The sequence below is a fragment of the Daldinia childiae genome (assembly GCF_008694065.1).
Source record: "Daldinia childiae strain JS-1345 chromosome Unknown Scaffold1, whole genome shotgun sequence".
In the NCBI taxonomy this organism is placed as follows: Eukaryota; Fungi; Ascomycota; class Sordariomycetes; order Xylariales; family Hypoxylaceae; genus Daldinia; species Daldinia childiae.
In genome coordinates this window covers 1,077,708-1,105,574 of record NW_022984642.1, presented here as the reverse complement: position 1 = coordinate 1,105,574, position 27,867 = coordinate 1,077,708, and the positions used below count along the sequence as shown (strand labels likewise).

At 45.9% G+C, this 27,867-nt stretch overlaps 6 protein-coding genes across 6 annotated transcripts; 3 read left to right on the top strand and 3 right to left on the bottom strand.

The window, feature by feature from the left end:
* Nucleotides 1–817: 817 nt before the first annotated feature.
* GL218_00271 (uncharacterized protein) lies at nucleotides 818–2,756 on the top strand (the record flags this gene model as incomplete). The annotated part of the gene is made up of 4 exons (XM_033576683.1): nucleotides 818–847; nucleotides 931–1,725; nucleotides 1,780–1,890; nucleotides 1,944–2,756. 4 exons carry the CDS (start codon nucleotides 818–820, stop codon nucleotides 2,754–2,756), a joined length of 1,749 nt encoding a protein of 582 aa, XP_033441637.1.
* A 3,209-nt stretch (nucleotides 2,757–5,965) lies between these two features.
* Nucleotides 5,966–9,238, top strand: GL218_00270 (uncharacterized protein; the record flags this gene model as incomplete). The annotated part of the gene is made up of 2 exons (XM_033576682.1): nucleotides 5,966–6,078; nucleotides 6,295–9,238. The coding sequence occupies 2 exons, from the start codon at nucleotides 5,966–5,968 to the stop codon at nucleotides 9,236–9,238; spliced, it is 3,057 nt and encodes a 1,018-aa protein (XP_033441674.1).
* A 2,085-nt stretch (nucleotides 9,239–11,323) lies between these two features.
* Nucleotides 11,324–12,877, bottom strand: GL218_00269 (putative glycosyltransferase family 31 protein; the record flags this gene model as incomplete). The annotated part of the gene is made up of 3 exons (XM_033576681.1): nucleotides 11,324–11,794; nucleotides 11,840–11,908; nucleotides 11,978–12,877. The coding sequence occupies 3 exons, from the start codon at nucleotides 12,875–12,877 to the stop codon at nucleotides 11,324–11,326; spliced, it is 1,440 nt and encodes a 479-aa protein (XP_033441404.1).
* A 915-nt stretch (nucleotides 12,878–13,792) lies between these two features.
* GL218_00268 (3-oxoacyl-[acyl-carrier-protein] reductase FabG) lies at nucleotides 13,793–14,821 on the top strand (the record flags this gene model as incomplete). The annotated part of the gene is made up of 2 exons (XM_033576680.1): nucleotides 13,793–14,274; nucleotides 14,365–14,821. 2 exons carry the CDS (start codon nucleotides 13,793–13,795, stop codon nucleotides 14,819–14,821), a joined length of 939 nt encoding a protein of 312 aa, XP_033441403.1.
* Nucleotides 14,822–15,020: 199 nt separating this feature from the next.
* GL218_00267 (uncharacterized protein) lies at nucleotides 15,021–17,452 on the bottom strand (the record flags this gene model as incomplete). Its single annotated transcript, XM_033576679.1, has 2 exons — nucleotides 15,021–17,119; nucleotides 17,260–17,452. The coding sequence occupies 2 exons, from the start codon at nucleotides 17,450–17,452 to the stop codon at nucleotides 15,021–15,023; spliced, it is 2,292 nt and encodes a 763-aa protein (XP_033441766.1).
* Nucleotides 17,453–17,971: 519 nt separating this feature from the next.
* Nucleotides 17,972–20,447, bottom strand: GL218_00266 (putative glutamine-tRNA ligase; the record flags this gene model as incomplete). Its single annotated transcript, XM_033576678.1, has 5 exons — nucleotides 17,972–18,454; nucleotides 18,511–18,967; nucleotides 19,039–19,102; nucleotides 19,658–20,001; nucleotides 20,068–20,447. The coding sequence occupies 5 exons, from the start codon at nucleotides 20,445–20,447 to the stop codon at nucleotides 17,972–17,974; spliced, it is 1,728 nt and encodes a 575-aa protein (XP_033441765.1).
* Nucleotides 20,448–27,867: the final 7,420 nt, after the last annotated feature.

Sequence of the window (27,867 nt, the reverse complement as noted above, 5' to 3'; positions counted from 1 at the left end):
CCGTGTGTCAATACCGTTGCAACCCCGCAAGCTGATTTCGTCGATCGTCAAATTTCTCCACATTTGCTTCGTGATGGGTTTCTATCCTGGCTATCCTAGTAGCCCCCAGTCTATTTAGAACTTGGATCTGCTACAGGTACTGCACTAACCCTGGGGCTTATAGTAGTTCTAGACTTCATTTCCGAAATGCCTAGGGACTCCAACTGTCAGATGTGTTCATTTATGCCCTTTTCGGAACCCGTCTCCGGCCACCGTCCTTCTTGACTAGGCTACGGACCTGCATTTTCTCCACAACGTCACGATGATGGCCGAAAATTGAGATCGAACTATGTGGTTGTTCCTTTCTACCCCGTTTCTTTCTATCCACCACCTCCTCTTGTCGGCTTGTCAGAAGTCTAACTAGTCTCTCAATCTATTGTTACTATCTTATACAGCTCTAATCTTGGTTTGTTGGGTACACAGAAGATAGAATAACGCCTCGGCCATTCTGGCTTGAGTAGCATCTAATCTGAGGGGTAGCGAGTTCGTGTGGGGAGTACTATGACAAGCTACGAGATACGATATGAAATATGAAGGAATCATAGTATAGCTTGTTGCTGGCTGGCGATATGTTGCTGTATACCAAAGTCGCGCCTCCGAAGGTGCCAAAGAGGCGTTCGCGAGCAGGTCAGTCAGCTTCCACGACTCTATTTTCCTATTCGATTCTTTTTTCTGCCTCGGACCCGAAACTGACCGTAAATTTGGGTTAATAGGTTGCACCTTTTGGTACGTAATATCCGGATCTTCGTCTGTCGCACGCCCGTCAACGAGATTGCTAATGTTTCGATATAAATGTAGCAAAGAGAAAGTACGACTCCTATCCTATAATCAACTTGTATCCTGTAAACCTAAGTTGAAGAGCTGTTCTGATTTGCTTTGCGGGGGAAATAGAAGAAGAAATGCGATGAGAAACGGCCGCGATGTGCACGATGCATCGAAAAGGATCTTCAATGCACCTACGAGGCAGTGAGACCGCGCCAACGGAGAAAGAAGGATCCTTCGCAGCCTGGATTTACACAAGATTACGGGAGGGCGCGTGAACCTATCCTAGATGATGATCAGTGGCAAGAGGTTACGGTCGATGGTGTTTCTGAGTCCGATTGTCTCAGTCCTATAGATACTAAGTTTAACGACATGTCTCCAATGAGCTTTAATGAAAGTGCGCTGTCTCCAGTCGATGTCAGCCCTACGGTATACGAATACGACGATGCAGATGATGGGGATCAAGTACAAGAGGTGGTGCGGAGGAATTCAAGCACTAATGTGGTCTCCCAGGCACGATCTCTGCAACCAGACCTCGCTATGATTGCTCCTTGTCCCGTCGGCTCCCCGACGCTCGAATTTGTTCTGCCAGTATTCTCAGAGTTTTCGGATCGTCCTAACCGGCGCGCCCTGGTCGATCACTTCTGCAATGTTATGTCACACTTGATAGTTTTCCGGGAGGAGTCTGGCAATCCGTTTCAACAGCTAGTCCTGCCGCTCTCCTCTAAAAGTGCCCCTATCATGAATGCCGTATATGCATTAGCAAGCGCCCACCTAGAGTACCGCGGAATTTCAACACCAGAAAAGTCGTTATACTTTCACAATCGAGCTATTCAAGGTTTGGCTAGGCTAATTGAGCAGGAAGGGAAGGTTGATAAGACTGAACTTCTTGCAGCTATCATGCTGTTAGTGTACTACGAAGTAGTAAGTATCTGTATGGTTAATGTGAGATCTAAACACGAGCTTACCAATTTGCAGCTTGTCCAGCGTGGACGGACAAGTATAGTAGACGGACATCTCAAGGGAGCCCTGACTATCATGTCCTCTTCTGAAGGAGAGTCCACACCTGCTAGCCTCTTCTTAGAGCGTGTATGTTACGACTATCGGGTCCTATACGGTTATGTTTTACTAACAAGACAAAGGCTTTCCGGTTCTACGATGTTATTACGGCGCTCTCGCTAGGATCTGCCCCTCTTTCAACAGCTCCAGCTGCTGGCTGCCTCGTACCATTCCCCCCCTTGGACGCCCCGGCGGTGTCTCCTCTCAGCAACGTTGATAGCTTACTTGGGATGGCCACTACCCTGTGGCCTATTATGCATCGCCTATCTAACCTGCTCTCTCTCAAGAATGATATCGAGAAGGCATGCCAAGAGAATCAAACCTCCAAAAGCGCTGTCCTTAGAATGGAGTTTGAAACTACTTCTCAGGCTATCGAAACCGCTCTCACGCAATGGGAACCATTTCTCCCTCCAAATATAATTGTTGAGAATGGAGTGTTGAGAGGCTCTAGCGGCCGAGAAGAGATCCCAGAGCAACAACGCCTCCAATCCACCCTACACAACTCCCTAGCCTATCGTCATAGCGCATTTGTATATCTATATCGTACTATATATGGGTACTCGCCACGTCGTGAGGTGGTACAAAAGCATGCTCACGTGGCACTCACACATTGCGTTGGAACAGTCACCCACAGAGGACCTATGGGAGCATTGTTATGGCCTTTGTTTGTAGCCGCGTGTGAGGCGGTAAACGCAGAAGATAGAGCACTCGCTCAGGAGGCGTTTGTCGGGATTGATCAGCGCCAAGGTATGACCAACATAGGCCAGGCTTGGAATGTCGTCCAAGAAGTCTGGAAAAGGTTAGATGATATAAATGACGATTCCTCTGCAGTTTATGAATCCGATCTGTGGAGGAAGATTAGCGCTGAGATGGGAGTTAGCATCGTTTTTGGCTGACATCGGAGCCTAGCAAGCATTCAAAACAAGGTGGTAACGGCTGGGGTATGGGCGCTATTGATCGGTTGCTATCAAGTTGACCCCGTCCTCTTGCTGGTGGCAACTTGTTATTCTACTCTATCAGATTGATAGAAAAACAGAGGCTCACGCTTTAGGCATCGTAACCAGCCGAACGCCTAGAAATAGGCAGTACCCCCATCTACCTATACATGACCTCGCTTTAGCATGTGATACTGTTTCTCAGGAATACAGGAACAAATCACTAAGTACTTCAGAGTGGTCGGATGCAGACAACCATATGGATTCGTGTAACCAGCGTCCTGCACCGATCAAGCGGGAGAGGGAGGAGACGGGAATGGTACTCTAACTGCTTGATACCCTTGGAACTGATACGGGTATAGTGCCGGCTTTGGGAAAGACAAGGCGCCTGGGAGCTGATGTAGGGATTTGGTTTCGTCTACAACATTTTTAGGCTATTCTCTATACGGGCCATCTTCCTGGAGACAATGCCCCGGGCCTTTAGACCTTGTGCCGTCGTTTTGCATGGGACATTGTGTTGGCAGGAAAAAACTTCAATATAAGGGAAGAACAAGATGGTGTTCCATCTGATGTCAAAGAACATTTGAATATTATAAGTGCTGCAATATCTGCAATACCTACTGTATTTCTCGCATATTCCTGGCCCTTGCGTGGTCTAAGACGTGGGCAGTTTCGCGATGGCACTGCCATACTAAGTGCTTGGTCAACCCCTCTACTGATACTAATCTCAACGATAGCTGATTCGCATGTGGGAATCACCGAATTGCGCACGAAAATTCCATGGGCAGCTTGGGTTACCAAGGGTAGCATCCTTCAGGCTTCTACCGATCTGCCGTGTGATGGATTTGGGGGGGGTTGCTTATGCGTTTAAATCAATCGGGGGAGGTCAACGATCCAACCAGCCAGTACGGATGATAGCAGATTTTAAGGATACTATAACTAGACGCGAAAGGAGACGCTGCAGTATTCCCCAGATAAATACGGAATCATATCCGGCTACCTTCAATGTTACCCAACCAAGCTATCTAGGCTAGATATGTGAAGGCTATCGGACCAAGCGACGAACGACATGTACGTACGTTACGTTTTAATAATAACACCGTATAGTATTAGGTAGCACAAGCCAGGATCAAAATGTAATTCAATTCGAGTCTTATCTTTCGTATAAGAGTTTTGAGCTTTGCTTGTCGCTAGTGGTATGATGGATGCGAAAACCAATTGATTTGCTAAACTTATAAAGTAATACTATACGTCAAGCCTCTCTATGGGGTAAGATAGGATAGAAAATACAGGGGGGACGTAATTGATGATGAGATGAGATGGGCGTATCTTAGTATCCGATGAGCGGCGTATAGAGAGTATGTATACATAAGAGGGGGGCGGCTTTTTCTTTTCTTTTATTTCTGTTACATATTCTTAGAAGGGGTAGCATCAGGTAGATCGCTAAAAATCTCCTTAGTCTAAAGTACATTTATATCTGGTCAGATTGTCATGTAGTAGCTCATACAGTATAGGTATATTTCATGTAGATGATATTTGTATGTAACTAATACCACGAAGCGAAGCCGTTCCGTTCCGTCGAATAACCCCCCTTTTTATTGTCTCCTTGTCTTCTTACAAACAAATTCACACAGACCACGTTGTATCTGTCAGACCCCGCGGTCCCGCAAATCTCAAAGTCGATCATAACTACCATCCATTATTAGGCTTGGCTTCCATCCTGTCATCTTATTAATTAATATTCTTGACGACTTCTCCCTAGCCCAGCCTGGCCAGCCATACAGCCATCAAGCCATCCAACCCACATAATTTTCCGCATTCCCACCGTATTGGATTCAGCTTTTAGTCCCGGCGCTCTTATTATTAGCGATTCCCCAAAATTCGATAGACCCGACTTACAAAAGCAACGCGACTCCAACTTCGACTTTTAGATTCTGGATTCTGGATTCTTATCGTATTGTTACCTATTATTAACCTACCTTAGCTTATGTACATGCATCAAGTTGTAGCTATCGGCAGCTGTCTTCCTACATATACAACCTCAATTATTCCCGGCGGTCCCGGTTACGTACGCATTGTCTCGAGACTTTAGCTGTCGCATCATTGTTATTTACCGACTTGGATTTTATTAGTTTTTAATTTTGTTATTATTAAAAAAAAATCTCATTACTTCTTTTTGTGTTCTATTTTACTCAGGAGACGATGGCTTCAGCAGAAAGCTTGTTGGAATGAAGATATTGGTAAAAGTAATGATTGTTGGGCTAGCCCCTCTAAAGGTGTTGCATTCAGCCCCTCGTCATTGCCCTCGCCTTCATCATCCCCACATTCGCGGTGTGATAGCCAACTAGTGCGCGCACCACTTTCATCCGTTCACTAGGTACCTTATATACCTAAGGTATAAGGTACTCCATTATATTTACCTGGTAGCTAAAGGTACAACTGCACCTGACTAAGAAAACCCAAACCACGCACGCGGGCAACAACTAAGAAAGAAAATAAGGAAATTACCTAAACTAGCTCAATCCTGTTGGTTCGCCATTTCCTTCGCTAACGAGTTCCGTGATCTATATTTTTCGTACGACCTTAAACCCGCAACGGAGGGCTCCTTCTAACCAACTATCTTACCTTCTTACGCTACTACCTCCTAGACCCCCCCGTTCCTCCCCCAGGCTTTCCAGGTCCTAGGCCCCAAAAAGCTCCGAGCCCCAAACTACTACTTCCTAGTTCATTTCCTAATTCCTAGTTTCTAAGAAACATCACCTTTTTTTTTTCTTATACTAGCGAATTTGGTCCCCTTTTTCTATCTTACTTCGTGCGGCGCAACTGTCATATAATAGCGGAATGGACCATTAACAGAAAAAGGCAAACCCCACCATTTGGTATATGTGTGCGCGTGAGAGTGAATGATACGAAAGCATCCACAAAAAAAAACTAAGAGCACGTTCTCGTCCATGGAGACCTAGAACCTTTACGTCGAGCATTGGGTTGCCCGCCATCGTAGAGTTTCGTCTTCTATTCTAGCTCGAGGCTCCTAACACACAACTCATGCTCATAAGGTTTACGATTACTATTCTTACTCTTATCTTTTTTATAATTAACTATTATAATTATTTATTACTTATCGTTATTACCGTTATACCTGTTCCGGCTCCCCGACTACCACCGCCGTCATGGTGACCCTCCTCAACAGCAACGGACCCGATCCGCTGCCGGCACCCAAGCAGATTCGCTTCGTCAATAACCAGGGCCAACCACCAACCAAGAGGAGAAGGATAAACGCTGCGTAAGTATCGTTGAATTCCTTTGTCCGATCTGGGAGGAGGGACTGAACCGTAGATTACGCCCGGGGTAATTGACGACTCTTTTCTTTTGGTTCCTTTTCTTATGTTCTTCGTCATGATCCTCACAGGAATCCCGCAGGCCCGCCGCCAATTCAGTCCCGACTTCAGGGGTTGCGACATCGCGAACGTCTCAGCTGACACCCGTTTCTTGATGGCAGATGCCTCACTTGCCGTAGGCGAAAAACGAGGTGCGCCGGCGAACATCCTACCTGTTCGACATGCACCAAGAATGGACACGACTGCCTAGGGTATTCGGATGGCATCGAGAAGAGCGGCAAGAAAGATGGTGGTCCCGATGAAGACGAATATGCCGACGAAGACTTGGAACTCGATCGCAAACAGTGGAAAAACAACCGAAGCGGAATTAAGCAGTTCGATATACCCGATGGTTCTCCTAAATCTTCTCGCCGCGCATCTGAACCTGTTCAGGATTCCACAAACCCTGATATGCAAATGAAATCGGAAAACATTGACTGGGAAGAGCCAAGTTCGCAACCGACACCGCGTCCCGAACCCATGGGTCGACCGCCGAATCCGCGAAATCCTTCCTTCTCGACCGAAGGTGGCTTTAGCGAGGCTGGCCATTCGCCAGTTCAGTTCCACAATGAAAGCCACCGAGTGCCTTACTTTCGCTATTTTGGCCCTACCGCTATAGTACCGGGCTTTAAGCAGATGGTAGTCAAAGTAAGGGATCGAAGGAGAAGCTCCATATCCGCTACTTCGCCTAGCGGTGCAAGTTCGACGTTCTCCGGTATCATGAATTCCATGCAACCAGACATTGAACTTACTCACTTAGACGATATGCCTGTCTATGATCCTAACGACACAAACGATGTACCTCCTCTGATCCTCCACCTCGTCGAGACATTCTTCCTTCACCTAGGTAGTAATTACCCATTTCTGCGGCGCGATAAGTTCCCCAGATTAGTTCAAGAGAAGCGAGTAGAACCGATATTAGTAGATGCGGTATGTGCTCTTGCAGCACGTTTTTCTGATCACCCACTGTTCCGGAAATGGAATGAAGGGAAGCTGGTTAAATCAGAGTACGGCTACATCTATGCTCAGCGAGCCAAGGCGGCTACCGTCGATACCTTCCCATGCCCGACAGTCGCTGCTGTCCAAGCGTGCCTATTGATGGCCTATGACGGTTTCGGTGCTGACCAGGATAGTGCCCTATGGATGTATTTGGGAATAGCAATTCGTATGGCGATCGACTTAGGTCTATGTAAGGAAGATGGCGTGCGATACCAGGGTGAAAAAGATGCTTGGTACGCGCGGGGTTATAATAGGAAGTCGAGCGACGATTATTCCCAACAGACCCAGCAAGGCGCAGACGGCACTGTCCTTAGTCCAGAAGAACAAAAAGAAGTTGAACAGGAGCGTATCGACACATTTTGGGCCGTCTTCTTCCTCGACCGTGCCATCTCCTCCGGCACCGGTCGACCAGTTTCCCTTCGAGACAACGATTTCGATTTGCAGCTTCCAAGGTCTTCTGTTGATCCCATCTCCGGTTGGCCTGATCCGAATGCGTCGCTGCTGCAGATTATTAATCTTTACGGCCGTGTCTCCGATGTGCTCAATAATATTACGCATGCTCAAGACCTCACGCAAGAAAAGATGAACAAGCTTGCCCAAATGGAAATCGAACTCACAAGACTTCATCAGAGGACGGACCCTCGGCTCCGGTTTGATGCTAACAATTTTCAAGCTCACGTAAAGAATGGTCAAGGCACAACTTTCATTCTCCTGCATTTCTGGTTCCACGCGTTGATCATAGTCCTACATCAGCCAACATTGCTAACGAAGGAGGGTACTATCAACCGGGCGCACCAGTTAAAGACGCATAGTCGAGAACTGTCTATGTCCAGTGCGAAGACGATCGCCGACATTCTTGCCTTTGCCGAATTAGTGGATCCGAAGTGCTTCATCGGTAACCCCTTTACTTCTCAACCTATCTATATTGCAGCATGCGCGTTTCTTAGGGAGTCGAGAGCTAGTTTGTCGCAGCCCGGCTCGAGAGATACAACTCCGCCCCCCGAATCCAGAGGTCAGACAAATAAGAGCGGCTCAGCTGTGATCGACTCGGGTCCAGCTTCCAGACATCTGCTCTTAGCTTCCGCTGCGAACCAGAACTACCAAGCGTGCTACAAAGCCTTGAAGCAGATGCACACGTACTGGGGAGGTGTCCGATATATCCTCACAGCCCTAGACCAGAAGTTGGACGGCCAATGGGATTGCGAGACTTACACAATCGAAGAATACGAGAGTGCCAGGCGGTACCGCCAGTCCTGCGTTATCAGTAGGTTTGCAAAGCAAATAGACTATCCCGCGTCGCCAATTCCCGATAACGGACCTCCGCTCGCATGGTCATTGACGGGTACGACGAACTCTCCTAACTCGAGCTTGACGCTTTTATTCCAGAACCCGGTCAATCCCAGTGGCATCGTGCCCTCTCAAGTCATCTCGACGACTGCTCCCACATCCGCTGCGCCAACCTCTGCACCTACACCACCTGGAAATATGATTTACGACCCTATACGCCAGAGCCTCCCCGAGACTACCACGTCTATTTACCACCCCGCTTATCCCCAGCCGAACACGTCAGCATTGCGACACTCGATTAGCCACCCTCGCCGGGTTTCAGGTGGTGCATCGACTCAAAACAAGTCCTCATATCTAAGATACGAGAGCCTATCTGGTCAAGACGACCCTAACAAGGTCTCCATGAGCATCCCGCCGACGTTGTATACGCCATCGTCGCAGCAGTCAACGAGTTATGATCAATCGGGAACTAGCAGCTACCCTACTAACGATTCGCCGGCTAGTAGCACACCGAGCCAGAACATCGGAGGGCAGTCGTCGAACGCATCGGAGGGCGGGCCGTCCAACTTTGCGCAGAGCGGTAGTGGGCTCGCATCCAGCGGGTACTCGTACCTAGGGCCTGGCGGGGCATCGAACCTACACCTACTAACCTACGACAATGAGACGGATATCGGGCAGCATCTCACAAGTTTCGAGAGCACCGAGATGTTAAGCTGGTTCGGTGACTACTTCCCGGGTGATAGCACATGGCTATTTCCGGGGGACTCAACGATGCCATGACGTTTATAATTGTGACTACATGCAGCAATCTGACGCTGTAGGTACTATACGTTAAGAGGACGAGGCAGAAGTGATAGAGTTCGGGGTTAGGTTGGATGCGGAGAGCTTACATTTATATACCTGATGCATGTCTAACCCCATTCATTCTCTCCCTATCTATTACCTATCTACTCGTCCACATAATTCCTTGAACTTTTTCGTGTTCTATTATTATACGTCATCTTCATAAGCCTTTTGGAAGATATCGTAACAGGACATGTGGGATCGGGCCCGTTGTTTATTTCGGGAAGCAAAAGCGAACTTTTAGATACCACGGTCCCTTTCCTATTTTATTCATTACCTAGATCGTTTTCATTCCCATCATGGGTATTCATTTCTCAGTTGCTTTCATCCTCTGGTGGACCCGAGCTCGCAGGTTGAGGGTACATATATAACGTAGAAGGAAAGGATGCTTCTGAGCGAGGAGAGGTTATGAAATTGTGTTCGGTCGGATGGAGCGGATTAGGTCGTCGGATACCTGTTAGGTGTACACATAGCCATGACCGGGAGTACGAGATGATCAAATGGGATATCCTGGGGAAAGGTAAAGGGTATATGAGAACGAGGTGGGGTGTTATAACATAAGAACATCAATCGGTCTCGAACGCAAAAAATAAGTAATCTTACAAGCTCTTATGAATAACTCCACGAGGTAATTTGTATATCATGACGATCTATGAGATATGTAGTTGTATAAAAACTATGAAATATTTTTTATAATGAAATATAGTCCTCGTATATACGAGCTACTGATTTTAATTCCATATTATATGATTTCACACCGCAGATACCCATCTTATCTCGGGCTGTCTCGGACATGTGAACGTTAGCAGCCCGAGAGGGCGGCAGTTCGAGGCAAGGGGTAGAAGATACTCCTCAGCCGCATAGGGAATGATCCACCGTTTTGCATCGATTACCCCTGACTAGATGACATCAACGAACGGTTGATAACCCGCTGGCTTTGACGTAATGGCGCAGTCGTAGGGGGGGGGGGGGGGCAGACTTTAGTTATTAGACGGCCATAGATTACAGACGATCCTATACTTTCTTTTTTCAATATAATATCATTGTATCCTAGTTGCAAAGTTAGCACTATCACAAAAGTATTAAATAAAATAATCCTTATATATCATTCAAGGGATAAGTAGAAGGCGTGTTTATACAAGTCCCTACAAATACAAATACTAAGAGAAGAGAAAATGGCACCATCCAAGACTCCTGGCCAGAACAACGCTGCGAGCGAGACCTTCAAGAAAAAGCAAGCTCAGGGTATGTTCCAGTTCGTTTGATCGAATGACTATGAAGTCCGTCCTTTATCGTATCCGATGCCGAAATAACGTCGCTAAGCTACCCTCGTATTCTCTCTCTACATTCTCCCTAGTTAGGAGTTGACGGGAAAGCTAATAGATACCTATAACCAATAGCTCAAGGTTTGGGCGCGCCCAACGCACCCGCACATAAAGAGGGACATGTCCCTGGTGAAGCCCCCGTGGCCTCAGACTCGGGTGTCACCGACGTCGGCATCGAGGGTGGTAGCACCAACGTGCCCGGCGAGAAGGGTATTAGTGGAGCGCGCGTCCGGGACGAGCTGGACCACCAAGGAAACTCGATGGTTTAGTTAAGCTCTGGTGTAGGATATGTGGTATGGTTATGCTCGGATTTTATGTACACCGGGTGAAGTATATGAGGGTATAAAAGGGGGAAATGCGTAAGAGAGCAATGAAAGGGGGACATGATCCGATGTGTAATACAAGACATTGTAAGGTACCGTGATGACTTGATGAAGAATACAATTATTACTACAGATGTAGATAAAGAATATCTAGTTCTCGAGACAAGCAAACTTCGATCCTACAATATGATGACTCGGGTAGCACCGTTGATGCATATGGTCCTCACAACTTGCAGTACTCCTTAGGCTCACATAGAATTGAGCCATTAATTCCCCTTTAAAGAACTAACAATATCCACTAATCATCTCCATTATCAAAAGAACTCATGCTTCGCATCCCCAATTATACATACCCATTCGCATATGCCCACATATCATATCTTAGGCCAGACGGGCTCTTTGCATTGACCCTGTCTCTCCACCCAAGCGCGAATCCGTTCGATCTTCCAGCCGCTAATCCACTTCTCTTCCTCGTTGTCCACCTTTGGGGCTGGCTTACCAAGTCGGAAGGATTTGTTGTATGCGCAGGCTCCCGCGCGGTACGAGAACTGGAAGCAGTCACGGTTGCTGTCGCATAGCCTACGGCAGTGTTCAAATGACTTGTGCGCATTTAGCTCGACGGCCGCCACATGGATCTGCTGGTGCGGCTTTTTAGCACTATCCCTCTGCCACTTCGGATAGCGCCCGCTTTGCTCCGGGTCTAGGTATAGGACATCCTCGCTCAAGTTATCCCAGTCGTCGCGCTTGGTTATGAGCTTTGGCGCGACGAACTCGTGGTAGATGTCCTTGAACCGGATGATAGGATGAGGCACGCCTCGGGACTGGTAGAATCGCTGCTCGAAATCCTAAAACGAGGAGATCTCTTCCGAGTCCATATGGTGCATAGTTACAATAGGGTGGCACCATTCGCGGGGTCCGTAAGGGATGGTATACGGCTTCTCGCCGTTTATTGTCGGCCACTACGATTGCGTTAGGTAACCTTTTGCGGGTTGTTAAAGTAGATATTAAGACGGCTTGGAAGTTCTTACAGCTTGTTTGACTCCAATGTCGAGTGTTTCGTTCAAGGCAAGACTCAACACGTAATCGCCACAGCAAGACATTCTGGCCTTCGTATCGTATTGATTAGCGATGCCGGGGTGGTTTCTGGCAAGATCCACCGTCGTTGCTCGTGATAGTATATATCCACTACCACCGTGTGCGAAGGCGAAGTCGTTCAAAAGTGCTATGCTTCCAATATAGTGCTTCTTCGAAGGATCTCCAAGCCTTCGTAGCCAGTGGACGAGGTTATGCCAGACCACATACGTATCGGCATCGATGAATAGGTACCAATCATAATTGGGGCGTAAGTGATAGGTCTTTTCAGCAATATGGATATTCTTGTATTTATCTAGCCTCCATCCCTCGAACTTTAGGTTTCGTTCGCTGTTTAAGTTACAACTCTGTTGGTTGACAGCACAAGCTTTTTGCCTGTGGTAGAGGTCAAAGTCATAGTTCCTCTCTTTGGCTTGATCGAGTACAGAGTCTAAACTGTCACGAACATGATGCCCGGCGATATTCTGCTCCATGTCGGAGAATATTAGGAAGTCTGGAAGACATCTCAATATGGTGATGAGTTGCGTAGGGATCTTGGAATACGACTCTGTGGCACCGGTCTTGACAACGACAAGGATATCAGACGTGTTGGGGAAATATTTGCATGATGGCTCGTAAGGCTTCACGAGAGGCGATGTCGTCAAGTCGGCCGACTTAGTAGTGCTAACAGAACTGGAAAAATTAGTACGGTTGGGATTGTAGTCAATTGGAAATGATGATATTCCAAGCTCGGAACTATGAAGCGACCACTTGGTGAGGCGCGTCGAGGTGATTAAGATAGCGATTAGGCACACGGTGGCCAGAACGAACTTTCGATAATATCGTAGGATTGTCATATTGACCGATTTAGGTTTATGTAAATTCCCATTATTGAAAAGTCAATAATTTGATTAAGTGAAAGACGGGATGTTGCTTCAACCTAGAGGGAAATGAGAAGATATGCCTCTAGGTAACGACTAGAAGCAAACAGATACCCGAGTACACTCGTACCTTCTATATTTAATCAATTTCAGTCAACTTTAATAGTCTGATAAACGCTCTTGCTCATAGCATGAAGTAAGTTCCAATGTTAATATATTTCCATCTCTTATATAAAAGGTACGTACAGATGTCACTTTCAAAAGTCTTTACCATAGGGAACCCCTATCAAGATTGTCGCTAGCTGTTTAATACTTGGTTAACAACTACCTATCGGATGATTTAAAGATGTATACATTCCTACTAACTATCCCGTAAGTTTATTACTAGGTTTTACAGCTAAATATAATTTTATTAAAATGGTTAAGTAAAATAAGATATATACCATATTAAATAGGTGAGCAATTGTTGCCAAGGTTAGTCAAAGCTTGCACCGGGGGGGGGGGGGGGGGGGGGGGAGGAGTGTCTTTCCTATGGTAAAAACTTTTGAAAGGGACATCCGTACAGGTAAGGTAGTTGGTACCAAGGAACCTATTAATTTAGTTGCCCCAGCTAAAATACAGTGTACTTACGGTAACTAGAACCCACGTCTGGGGTAAAGAGGGACAGTAGGGGTAATAACGCGCTACTGCAATCAACGTTGCAGTACCTCGGCTCCTTAGCGCTTAAGAAATACAAATACGTCAAACTCGGCTCCTAAAACTTCGAACAAGAATGGCGAAGTGGGCAAAGCATCTCAATGCTAGAAGAGGATGCTAATATTTGCTTCTATTCTCTATTCTCTTGTTCTAAGCTAGATTGTTACCCTGCTAGTCCCTAACTAACCCACAATCATGTCCGACACTGCGAAACAAAGGATCCAGGCCCTAGGAAACCATATCTCCATCTCCTCGTCCTCCTCCCCCGATGCTCTCCCAGCAATCAAGAAGCCCGCCGGCAAATCTGCAGGCCCTCGTGTTCAAGGAAAAGTCGTCATAATTACGGGAACAAACTCGGTGCTAGGAATTGGCCGCGCGAGCGCTCATCAGTTCGCCGAGAACGGCGCCAAAGCCGTGTATATCTGCGACTTCGACGACAAGTACCTGGCGGCGCACAAGCGCGAGATCGAGGCATTATACCCTGGCGTCGACATCCACACGCGAAAGTTTGACGCCGCAGATGAGGCGGCTGTTAAGGATGTCGTGGATCACGCGTTAAAGACGTACGGTAGGCTGGACGTATTCTTCGCGAACGCGGGCGTTGTTGGTCGCTATGCGCTGTTCTCGGATGTTAGCAAGGACGAATTCATGCGCGTCTTGGATACCAACGTGGCTAGGTTTGTCAATTCTCTACCATATCCAAGAATAGGCTATATAAGTGCATATGATACATAGATGAGCATGTGCTTATATCAGTGAAATTTCAGCGTATTTCTCGCCGCCAAGTATGCCGCGCCCGCCATGCAGAAGACCTCGCCCTCGAAGCCGACACCATCGGGAAGTATCATCGGCACGGCATCAGTAGCTGGACTGCGGTCTAACGCGGGCACAACGCCATATGCAGCATCCAAGGCGGCAGTGATCTCGCTAGCCCAGACTATTGCCTACCAATTAGCTGGCACGGGTATTCGCGTCAACGCTATCTGTCCCGGATTGATCGAGACGGGGATGACGAGCCGGACGTTCGAAGCTGCGCGAGCTCGTGGCACTGAGAAGAAGATTGGTCAGTTGAACCCGTTGAAGCGGGGCGGTACCGCCGACGAGATCGCCCGCGTCGCTCTCTTCCTCGGTAGTGATGAGTCTAGCTATGTAAACGGCCAAGCGTGGGCTGTCGATGGTGGGCTAAGCGCCGGACATCCATTTGTACCCGGAAAATTGGCTTGATAAATAAGTAAGGTATCTTGTGTAGACAGTTGCATGTTCAGAGGACTTTATGTATGCTATAAGCATTTCGAGACTAAGCGGGTATCTACCTAGGATATAGTAAGAGCAAGGGAAAGTCGACTAAAATAAAAATGCGTAAAACATATATTAACCCTAACAGCGTTGTGTTGGTTACAGAAGAGTGTCGTGCCATGCCATGTCACCCCGTCCGCACCAATTCAAGCTTACCATCCCAATGCTCTCCCGTGCCCTTCGTTCGGATACGGTACTCTTTTATAGCCCCCGCTACGTCTCTAAATCCGGTAGAACTATTTGCTGCTTCTCGGATGGCGCTACTCTTAGGTACTATCATGGCCTCCCACGCCGCGTAGAAGATATAAGTCATCGGCGGCACCCCAGCAACAACATGGTTCGGAGTCGCGGGCCCAATGTTCGTACGGAGGTTTGGATCTTGCACGTTCCACATGTACTCGTTGACGGCGGCGTGCGGGCCGATATATCCTGATCCGATCCAAACAGAGACCGAGTAGAAGTTCCCGCTCCACGAGACCACCGCGTCGACATTGCAGGTTACGTACTCAGAGCTGACGTCCGAGTAAGGGGGTGACTTTAATCGCCCTGAAGTCCATTGCGGGTAGTCCTCTGTAATGGCGGGTACTTTGCTTGGCTGTACTTGTGTTTTCTTCGATGCACTTCTTGATGTAATCCCAAACGACACGTCGTCGTCGAAGAATTTCGACGTACTCTCTTGACTAAAGCTTTCTTCGGCTGGATCGAGAAGCCTATCGAAGTCTACGTCGCTACTTGTTGATATGACGCTATTGCTGTCTGAGAAGTTGGGATCCAGCTCAAGTCGTATATGTCGGAGTCCCTTTAGAACCGACGAGCCACGGCCGTGGAATAAGCTCTCAGCATGTTTAATAGCCTTTTGTTGCACACAGGCGAGGTCCAAAAACCGAATCAGCTGTTCAATTACTGGTCCTGTGGAACGCGCTGGGATATTGGTGAGCGTCAGAGAGGTGATGCGAGGGTTCGTATCGGGAGCTAAGGCCAAAGGATAGGCGCGACGAATATTTCTAAATAACTGGCCTTCTGCTAGACGTGCTGCGGATTTAGATGAAAGTCCTTCCATGGAAATTGACGGGACTTGAGTTACGAGAGAATGATGAACTCTCAGAGACCGGATTGCCGAGGAAATAACCGGTCGGAATAGGGGCGCGGAGCCTGGGAAACCTAGAATTCTTATGCCTTTGAGGGTTTGGCCCGTTTGGAAGTTGGTTGGTGTGTAAAGACATGAGTCACATTCGAAATGTTCGAGTCGTCCTCGAGATGTTCTTATAAGTCGCTCAATGCCAGAGACTGTGAACTTATTCCTGTTTAAATATAGATGTGTGAGGCCAGAGCCCCTGGAATCTAAGCTGCCCGCTGTAGCGGATAAAGATTCGCTAAGCAGCAATCGTTTAGCTGTATTTACATCATCGCGTCTTAGCGGTGCCAGGCCGTCGGGGCGAATGTCTTGCCATTCCTGTAGTTCTGTCTGGTCCGCTCTTCGAGAATAAAAAGGCGAATCTGAAAGATATCTTTCCAAGTCCCGCTCATGTTTACTTCTCTCGGACTCTTCAATGAATTCAAAAGGCCCATATTTTCGACTACCGATGTCTTTTGGTAAGATCAATCTACCCTCGGTATCAAAGTGTGCCTCCGTATGAAACGTAGAAGGAGAGATGCAATGCTCTATAAGGTCATCGATTATTCCATCCCCGAGCTTGTTGTTGCTTAGATCAAGACTCCATAGCTGACGACGGAATGTTCGAAATAGCAAGCTAGCTGTCAGATTGTCCATTTCTCTACCCGCGACCCTCAACACACGGAGTCCTGGAAGCGTATCGGGGTTTAGAGACGACAAGACTGCCGTCTTAACGGAGCCTGGAGTAAATGACATGTCCAAATAGACCAAGCTCCCGAATAGGCCGGAGGTAAAGAATTTAGGTGTAAGCTCATAAGGGCAGCGAGCTAGGTCGAGTAGCTGTAAAGACTGTGACGATGTGCGAGTAACGGTAGCTAAAGACTCGGGATTAAGCTCGGGGTGCCCATCCACGAAGAGACATATAAGACCTGGAAACAGCTGGGGTAGATACTTGAAACTTTCCGAGATAGCTCGTTCGCTGGCTTCCGAAGAATAGAGTCCAGATGCACGTAATGCGAAGCTCCGAAAATCTAAGGAGCGAACGTAATACCGAGTTTCGAGTCTAGCAGCTTTGATATGTCTATTAATAAAACGGCGATACCACGCCAAGTCTAAATCATCGGTATCAGTATAATACATATAAGCTACATGTAAGACGGGAGTTGGTCGTCATGTATCGGTAGGTAGGTATAATTAAATACGAAGAGATAAGACGGAGAAAGAAACCAGGGAAAACCCTAGATGGACTCACCATCATTCGGATGTAGCCCAAGACATCTTATAGTCACCAGAGGATCTTGCCAGAGACGGGGCGCAAACTGGCGATAAAATCGACGGTCTACCAAGCAACATCGAGGCCAATCTTTCACCGGAATATATAATGCGACTAGATCCAACAAGTCCGGAGCGGTGGTTGCGCGTTCGTATGACGGAAGAGTCTCCATGATAAGAAATCAAGCATGGAAAAATAAGACATACCAACGAAAGAAGAAAAGTCTTTGGGCTTGGATTTATAGAGATGAACTTAAATAAAGTATAATACAAGGTAACTATAAAATTGAGAACAGACAAGTTATAATGTGGCGAATATTTTACCATTCAACAGATTGATCATTCATCCTCCAGCTTGCACCGCCACAACACCACCAACTTGGCAGATATTAATGCTGCAACCGGTACACTCATCATCTAAGATATAGTATCACGTCGAAGATCTTAGGAAAATAAGATTTATTAGCTCCAAATGAAGAGATTTTAGATATCAGAGCTGCTTAGGGAGCAGCAAATGCACAAATTTATTTTAGTCTACGCTATCGACGAGTAAAAGAAGTGCCTACCTCCTAGGTAATGTAGAAACAGGGCCTGCGTAACGGATTGGAAGTAAGTTAAGTGTGAGCCAGGCACGACACTATCCATCTCCCCAATATCCCCCGGTATTAAGAGTTCAGTTATCATTGGACACTTCAACTCTTTCCCGCGTCCTCCTTTAATGCCACGATTCTATTAAGAATGATATGGTCGTCGGTCGAGTCAGAGTCCATCGCGAAGTATGCGATGCGCATCGCTTGGAAACGGACGCTCTCAGGTCCTCCTTTACCAAGCTCGCTCTCACCCGCTGCTTCAGGCCATGGCGCCCTCCTCCTAACCTCATCGAATCCAGACTCGACTAAAGCGTTCGGGTAGATTACCTCGCTATCCGGGTTAATGTCGTTTAAGAATCCTCCTGATGCCTCATTGGGGTTGTCGGACTTGAACAGCGAGTTGTAAATTCTGACTTCCGCTTTCCGTGTACCAGCCGCTTCTGTCGGAACCCATTGGATATACGCCTTTGGCTTCTTCGTCTCCTTGTCAAATACTGCCCGAATTTCGGTAACTTTTCCTGTTGCGTCGTCTTTGGTGAACGACACTGCCTTTATCGGATGTGGTACTTGAAGAAGTCCGACAGTCTAGGTCTCGAGTCAGCATTGAAACACTTCTGCGGAGATTTGGAATAACTTCTCACCTTTCCGGGAGCAAGGCGGAAGAATGATGGATCTGCGTCCTCTCTGAAGTCCGAGCGGTCAATGTAAATAGTCTTGCTAAATGTGACATCGTGGGAGCCCATCTTAGGATCTTTTGGACTAAATGGAAACGCAAGACCCTTCCCGTCGATATCGTCGGCATCTTCGATGACTACAGGAATGGGATCCAAAATAAGCATCAACCGCGGCACCGTTCGTTCCAGGTACTTCCTGATAGCTTGGTCGAAACGCTTGATTTCAATAACGGAGTTTGCAGTTGTCACGCCAAGCTCGTTGACGAATTCTAGGATAGCGCCAGGTGGAACACCTCTTCGCTTGATGCCGATTAACGTATAAAGACGAGGATCATTCCACCCTCGTACAATCTTCTCTGCCACGAGTTTCAAGATTTTGCGCTTCGAAAGGATCGTGCCAGAAATTGAGAGTCTACCGTATTCTCTGTAGGTGTGTTAGTAAGTTTCCCGAGACAGAAAATGCTTAAACAAAAAGGTCTCCTGAATAAAACTCACCTTTGCATCGGTTCGTATACTCCAAGGGTCTTATTTAGCCATTCGTAGCTGACTCGACTTTGGACTTGATTCATAATTGTTAGTAGTTGGTAAATTAGTATGTTAAGCACCAAGCAGATAGCTAGGACCTTAACGTTCGTCGCGTGCGAGATTACGTACCAAATTCCGTCGTGCATAGAGAATGAGTCTAGGTAATATGTAAGTAACTGAAGTTGGCCGGTGATATTCATGTACGGATACTCACGATACCCTCAAATGAATCGCACAGACAGTGTGTAAAGTCGTAAGTTGGGTAGATCTTCCAGGTATCTCCGGTGCGATAATGCGGTTTCTTCAGGCCGAGAGTCAGTAATTATGACCAGTCGTTTGTATGAGATTAGGTAGTGGATTGGAGGTCTTTAGTATTCCAAAACCCCCTTGAATCGCTAGCCGCTGGAAAGATTCAACTTACATCAAGGACTCGGTAAGCTGCTAGGTCCCACATTTGCGGGTTGCCATCTGTGATGCTGTGGTATGTCAGCTACTATACGTATCGCCACTATGTTCTTGATGATTATCTCACTCTGGAGAGATGTCAGCATGATCTAAGACTAATATTCTTGGTAACTAGCAGACGAACCTTGCTTCATCCTGAGGAAGGCCTCCTGAGGCTTGTACTTTCCATCTCTCATATCCCTAAATTTCTTCAGATTCTCCTCGGCGGGTTGCTCGGCATGCTTGCAACGGTAACGCGGACCAGCAGTTCCCTTTTCGCCGCCGCGCTGAAGTTTAATCTCGGTATCGCTACACTGGCAGACATAGGCTTTTTCGAGTCCTATTAGCTTCTCGGCGAGGTCGTAAAGCTTCTGGAAGTTGTCTGACGAGTAGGTAATCTTGTAGGGCTTGAAACCGAGCCATTCTACCATCTCAAGAATAGCATCGAAGTAAACCTGCTCCTCGGCCTCTGGATTGGTATCGTCGTAACTATCGATCGAACGAGGTAAGTTCATGGAGCGATATTCCTTAATTTTGACATATTTGCTCGCTTACCGAAGATAGCATTCGCCTCCGTGGTATCTAGCAAAACCAAAGTTCACTGCGATGGCCTTTGCGTGTCCTATATGAAGGAAACCGTTCGGCTCGGGAGGGAAACGGGTGAAAACAGGTTTCATAGGTCTGATCTTGAATACCTCGTCAAGAAATCCGGTCTTAAACATATTATTAGGATCGATTGCTGGTTCTTCTGTGGTCGCTTTGGGCTTCGGTGTTGGCTTGGCTTTCTCCTCGCTCTTCACCTCACTCCTTGCAGCTTCCTTAGCCTTAGCCTTTTCGCGCTTCTTTAATCGTTTCTTCATTTCTGCCTTAGAGACCATCTCCCCCGTCTCCTCGTCCAGCTGCAGCTTAGCAGTGCTCTCTGCTAGGTCCGCCATGGTTGCGACTACTTTATCCTCGCGAGAGTAATTTCAATGATCCGACTGTGAACCTATGCTAGGCTTAGATTCGGTGGTTAGTTTAGGAGGTTGATTTTTAATTCTTGATGGATCAGTTGAAGAGTCATTCTGCCCCTCGTCTAAAAAGTACCTCCTATGAGTCGACAGGTGAAGCAAATAATCCCGATAAGATAAGCCCCTCTTAAGTGGGTAATGATAGGTACCTCTTAGTCGATCCATTGAAGTATTGAATTAAGAGTGGCTTGCTCTGATTGGCGGATAACATGAAATATGAACTTTTTCGGCAGGTATCCCCATGAGTTTTAAGTTTATCAGCTTTCAACTTCGAATTATAGTCATTTGTTGATATTCAGATAAGAACGGATAATATGAGACTTAAGAATCATAAAAAGGATTAGAATAGGGAGATTTACAAAATACTACGCACGTGTTTCATGAACAATTCATTCAGCCTAAAATATTATCAATTTCTACTATCCTATCGTAACACGAGATATATCTATAGAACTGTCAATTTGTGAAGACTTGGGTCCGAATTTTCCATATAGTTAAGTGAAGAAAGTAATGATGCTAATCACTTTAAAATCATAAGTGGCTAAGAGGGCTTCCCTTTCCCTTATTTTAAGGTAAGAGGTACCTAACTATAACCTTGTTATAACAACTAGCCATTTGACTTTTACGGTATGCTAAAAACAACGCCGCAAATATTATAATTATTTAGACTACGATGCCACTGTAGTCTATAACATTGGGAGCAGCTATGACTAAGTTACTAAGAGGTAATTAATTTAATTATTTAATATAATTTATTTTCGAAGCGTAGTTCCTCTTTATTGTGCTGGTTACCATCCCCGGTGGATACTGATAGGTGTAAGCCTCAACTTCCTAAACAACAATCGAAGTATGTTAACAAGAGAATACTAAACACTCGCTAAACGCCTCCATCAGCATGGATACATATCTTAAGTATATCAGACTTGGTCATGGTTTAGATAGCGATAGGCTTTAAAGGAGAACTCGCTAAGTTTATGTAGGTACCGTTAGTTTTGTCTTACTAGAAGACATTTCGACTGAGGTGGAACCGTCAGTGAGGTTACATACTTGGTGTCTCACTTTATCTGAGACTTTCAGTCAGTCCATCAACCTTTTCTCCGCGGAATATATTCGAACAAGAATTGTAAGGTAATCAAATTCATGCATGAAGTATAGATAACCACAATTTAATCATTATAGTTTCCTTCCACTAATATTTTAAGACTTCGCCCGAATCATAAATTGATTGTTTATTAAAATAATATCAGACAACTACCTTCATTTATATCGTTACATGGTAGAACCCTCTGTAAATTAGGGACTTATGTACCTCTTAAAACTATTGTGCTTCCTCGATAATTAGGCTAGTTTAAGAGCAGTAGGTTTTATGCACTTGAGCCAAGCCGTAATATTAGATTAGCATGGGAAATTCCTTAATTGTTGAGTACATCTGAACGATTTCTGGAGCATTAGGGATAAGTGGTATGGCATGTCTTTCATTCTAGTTGACTATATCTAATGTAGTCTGTAACAACAAATTATCCACTTACCTGCTTATTTGTAGGTACCCATGTGATCAGTCTAAGTTCTGTTGAGCTACAGCCCATCTCCGTATTGGCTATAAAGTGCTGGAGAGACTTCCGCCGGAGGCGTTGTTCCCCTGTCAGCGTAATATTGCTTTTTAGATTGATAGGCTAGAATTCGGAACTAATTTATGTGACACATATTCTTGGGACCATCTAACGCAGTGCTAGAATCCGAGACATCTTGGGGGAAGCGTTTTTAGTACGGCGATGTCGATTATGTCATTGTTTTGGATGACGCGCATGTCCTCGCCATTAGAGCCAAGTTGTCTTCTGATTCATATCCCGAGTCTCGGCCCGTCGGGATGTGACTTGGGATTTTAATGGAATGGATTAGCTAGTGTATAGACTGCGTCTTCGCGACAAAGGCATGTCGTGACTTGATGATCTTGAATAAGCATGCCCCCTACGCGTTGTATGTTTTGTCTTACTATGGTACGCAATATAGCCTTTTATTATGTAGGTTCTAACGCTACTACCCTTGTGACCATGTCAGAGCTAATAGGACTCAAGTCATAATTAATGTTATTGCTGATAATATATTAAAGATTCAGGTATCTACACTCTATTCTATCTACCTAACGGTTTGTTGGTTTCAGGAGAGGATATCCAATGTAGTATAGCCCAGCTTCCTAAAGCTTTAGCTTTAATTTGGACAAGATGGAAGCAATATCATAAGCTCACACCTCTAAGAAGTTTATAGTACTTGTCGTTGCAACCCGGTGGCAGGTTCATCAAGGTCATTGCTTGCAGCTCCTTTTCTACTAGCAGTATCATTTCTAAGACTCCTATGTACGACAACTATCATGTGGAGACGTTAAAATGCATCTCTATGTACCTTCAAGCGCTATGATGTGAAAACTGTCAGTTTATCACTTGTTGGGATGATAATACAGTGCTAATAGGATAATGAAGTTTCATCCGTATCCATATCCATATCTCATCCTACCACTCCACCCGGACCCAGTTAACAACTTAGACAGTCTTTATCGTAGCATATCCTGGCGGTATACCAACGCTGATATCGGGCATAATGTGCGCAACGACATTTATCTCATTAGCGCTATAACCCGTGGGGTACCTTATATCTAAGGTATATCCTCGACGTACAGATACGTTTCAGAGAAAGCAATATGGGTCCGGGGATATTCGGCAGTGGATGGTGATACGCACGTACTCCAGTCTTTATCCTCGTTGTCTATCTGTATGTACATTAGCAATGGCACTTGGGCCGGGATAAGTTGTCGTCGGGTCCCCATTTTGGTTGTAGTAGTAGTCAAAATGCATGGATTACCTTAGGTACATGTCAACTATACAAATTAATTGGATGATTGGACAGTAAGTGTTATGTAGCTCTCTTGATTGTACTGCAGTAGTTAGCCACCATAAATTCCTTTAATGATAGCCAAATAAGAGAGGAACTAAGGTCAAGATTATCTGGGAATACGAGAAACGGAATACTTCCAATCCGAATAGTAGTACTGACAAATGGGCCGAGTGATAGATATGAATAGAAAGTGACCGCAATTCTAAACAAGCTGGTGGTAACGTATCTTCGGTTCCGAACTAATCTCCGTACGGAAAAGTTTGCTAAAGGAGAGGGGCGTTGTTGGGCAGCGGAGCATCGACGTTGTACACTAGTCATCGTACCCCCATATCAGTACCTTCATAGCCACGGTCGTACGTACTCGGAGTTTAGATCTTTGATAAATTGTTGCCCGGAGGCCTGATATTCTACGAAGAAACATATAGTGGTTGTATTCTCCAGGTATGAAAGACGAAGCAAAAAGAACAATCAAATAAGTTTAGCAAAGTCCGTAATTAGCTTGAAGCTGCGTCTATACGTAATCTATGGCGGTGACGAGATTAATCTTTTTTTATCTGTTGGGTCTTTGAACAGAAGCCGTTGGCAACATCTTCGTATTCTTTCATTGTACCTATGGTATCTGGGAATCTGATAATCTTAGAATATTAGAGCCCTACGGAGTTATTGATTCTGGGGCCGAACCAGAGGTACGGGTCAAGCTCTAATCCACTCACTGCCTCGTTCCAACTTATCTAAGAATCGTCTCTCGAGGACAAAGCACAGCTAAGTACAGGTATGTGGTTGGCTGCACTGTAGATACCCAAACATTACCTTCATTATTATCCATCTAGCTGGGTAAGCTACTGCAGAGCAACGTGGTCTTAGTTAGTACTTCAATATCAGTTCTATCTAAAGGGGGGCTCATGTAAAAAAAAAAAAAAAAAAAAAAAAAAACAAGATGGCCGGCTATGTACGCATATTGCTTGGACCCCTTTCATTTGTTGTCCCGTGGTCCTCCTAGCGTATCGTTCTGCTGCGAGGCTGTAATCTCAGAATGGTACATAGGTCCCTGCTTTCGACTCGGAGTGATCCTCACAAGATCGGCCCGTGGCTGACATGTTCCGCTCACCCTCCTCGCGGAGAAGCTCATTTCCGGTGTTTTACTTGGGAAGACGCCAGTGTCAGCCATATTTCCCTCTATATAGAACTGTTGAAGAGCAGTTGTTTCTTCAGACTTTGATTGATTCAATATAATCTGAGTCGTTTATGCCAGTATGCCCGACTGACGTGACGTGATGTGCATGGACACTTTTTGACGCCTCATCTGGGGAATGCGATAAGTTGGCGATCGCTGAAGTGGACTTATTCAGACGCATGTTGGTCGGTGTCTGGCAGCAGGGTCTGGTTTGGTACTACCCTCGACTTTAAATATATCCCATACCATGCAGTTGGTGGTGGCAAAGTTGGTGTTCCCCCATACCCCTATGGCCAATCGTATAGGTGGTCAATCACTACGTGACTGCTTTCTCATGCGCATCATAGGCATGTAGTCACTTCACATAATGGATTTAGATTGAGCCTGTGTTTACCCTCCCTAGATCTCCGGCATGGAAGTCCTACCAAGTATGCTGGGCATATTTACACAACAATGAGAATAGAGTATTAGATGTATTAGGAGGTAGATATTAGTGATATTAGTGTACTCGAAATTAGATGATATTACTTACACGTGAGGCATCCTGCATCTTGAAAGAGTACTTAAATCCTATTGATTTAATAGAGGAGTTATTGTCGATTCGGAGCTTATTTAGAGCATCGCCGTTAGATGTCTCGGCCATATTCATCAGATACGCGCATCTACACTCTTCGAGGTGAGACATATTTACTGGTGTACTTGTCATATATTAGTCTTTTGCGGGGTAACAGGTTCAATTTTGTACAAGCATGTCTGCTGGAAATATTTCTGTGAGAAACTTGATTTCTAGTACCTATGGCTTTGAAGTTGGAAGATGAGAGGGAGAGAGAAAGAGAGCAGAGAGACAATAACCCGAGCTCCAAATGAAATGGATATACTATGCTAGCTTTTTTCCAGAAACTTGTCCTAGGATGTGCCAAAAACCAATAGTGTACAAAGTTGTAACGCGTAGAGAAAATACTGTAAATCCGTGGTGTCGTATTTTAATGAATATAAAAAAAAAGACAACATTGATATCAAGCCCCGAGAACGGTTTCCCAGAAGCTCTATCTTCTCTCAACGCCCCAGATGATGCAGAACAATATAAGAAATATTAAATATCACATGTTGACGCCGTACTCCTTTTCCGGGCCAAACAATAAGCCTTACATTTGACCTGAAAGCCTGCTCACCAATTTGCTGCCGTGTTGCCAAAGAATTCCGTGTTGTATATAGGTAGTAACTAAATGCATATTCGTGGGTATCACTTTCCAAGTCTAATAGTCCTCATTTTTTAATACTCCGGTCTTTTTCTTTAGCTGGCTTCGCTGCTTGGTCTTGCTTATCTCCTCATCTAGTAGAGCCTGAGCCTCGGGGAAGTAGTCGGTGCGTCGAGTTGGGCTTTTTCTGCGGGTGTGAAGTCTGAGGTGTTGCCGGTAGTTATCCCTGCGGTTGAATGGCTTGTCACAGAACCGACAATACGTTGTGATAGCCTGGATGTCGTCGGCATGTTTACTAGTTGGCTTGTTAGAGATATATTCCTGGCTTGCGAATGGGTATAACTAGGTAGTTTCTTACGTGTTCTTGTGTCTCTTCAGATGTTCCTGTCTCTTGAATGGTCCCTTCGGGCAGTTCGGATAATTACACTTAAAAGTGGCGGCTGCGATTCTTTCTATTCTGACTCCATGTCGGTCTTGCGCTTTTTGTAGTGCTGAAGTCTTTTGCTGAACCTTGTCCACGCTAACTCTCCTTTTCCCATGGCCGGAGAGGTACGAGGGTGTCAAGGCGTTTCGTTCTCGCGTAGAAAGAGGCTGAGAAGGTGAAGGAGACGCTGAAGGATGGTCTCTTGCAAAAAATGATACGGGACTGTGTCCGGTCCATGCCCACATTGACGAGGCATCGCATGCGGAATTGTCCATGTGATAAGCATTCGTGGATACAGGAAATTGCGGTGGTGTCGCATATTCTCCAAAGGAGTAATGTCCCATAGACTGAGAACTGGGGTGCTCAAGGCCATGTTCTTGAACTGAGAGCGAGGGGTACGAGGCAGAGAGACTCGGAGCGTAGTCGAAGTCTATAGACTGTGACTGCATACTGGACTTTCGACTAGGACTTGGCGAGGTATTGCTATAATCTAAATATCGATGCATATCTGCCTTGGCGCCTGGTGGGAAATAGCCGCCAAAAGCAGATGACGGTGGAGTTAAATCATATCCAGTGGGAGTTGGATAAGCAACAGCATCATGGTCCATCGAGAGAGAGCGAATTCCAGGAGTTGATCGACCTGAAGTTGGGGTGAACGGTTCGGGCAGAGAACTCGAGGTTGATGCTGAAGAGAAACTACCGGTCGACGAACCGCAAGAGATGGCCTGGCCTTCAAGGTGAAACTCGTCACCAAAGCCCACCTTCATACCCATATGGTGCATATCCATCGTTATAGCTATCTGAAAAATGCTGGTGAGTAAAGGTCGTGATCCAAAAGTGATTACGTTTAGTGGCGAGAAATAATATCAACACTTAAACTTGTTGACGAATGTAATGGATAAAAAGCTATGAAAAGCTCTAGGGAGTGGTCAAGGAATGAGGGGATAGATAAATAGTTATAGCAGTGACAAAGGTAGGTGGTGTTCCAATTAGAGAGAGGTATCCCTTTAGACGAAGACTAGGTTGTAAAGCAAATACTAAGTTAGGATAGCTCGGCCAATATACTTAGACATCTCCCCGCCAGGGTATGGCAGGAAACTATGGAAGACAGGAATGGAAACGCGTAGTGGCAGAGAGGCGTCTGTCTAAAACGCCAGTACATGGGGAAAGGATAGACAACATAGTACGTCGTTGTCTTCAAGCCACTACCTACCTTAACCTGAAGATGGACCCATCTTAATAATTGCTTGTAATTGCTTGTAATTGCTCGCATTTGTTGTAACGCCCCCCCTCGGTTGGGTTGACAAGTCGACCCTTTTACATTAGGGCCCAAGTCCTTGGGTCAAGCTTGTAACATCGAATCCTAGAAAAATGGCAACCAACACGCATGACCTGTTAGCCAATTTGTTTGGATCTTAGTCCTCGGTTAGCTCCCCTTATGAAGTAATTTTAGAAAAAATAAATGCAGCACAATGGGCGACAAACATAAAAACCAGCAGCGTAGCAATCACCCAAAGCGGTCAAGTGACGCTATCTAGATTAAGCATTGAAGTCATAAAAGTCCCAGAACTTATCAATCTCGCACGGGCATGGCTCGAAGTGGCACATAGACTACGATTGGATAATTAGATAGGCCGAATAGATACCATAGTTAGTTCC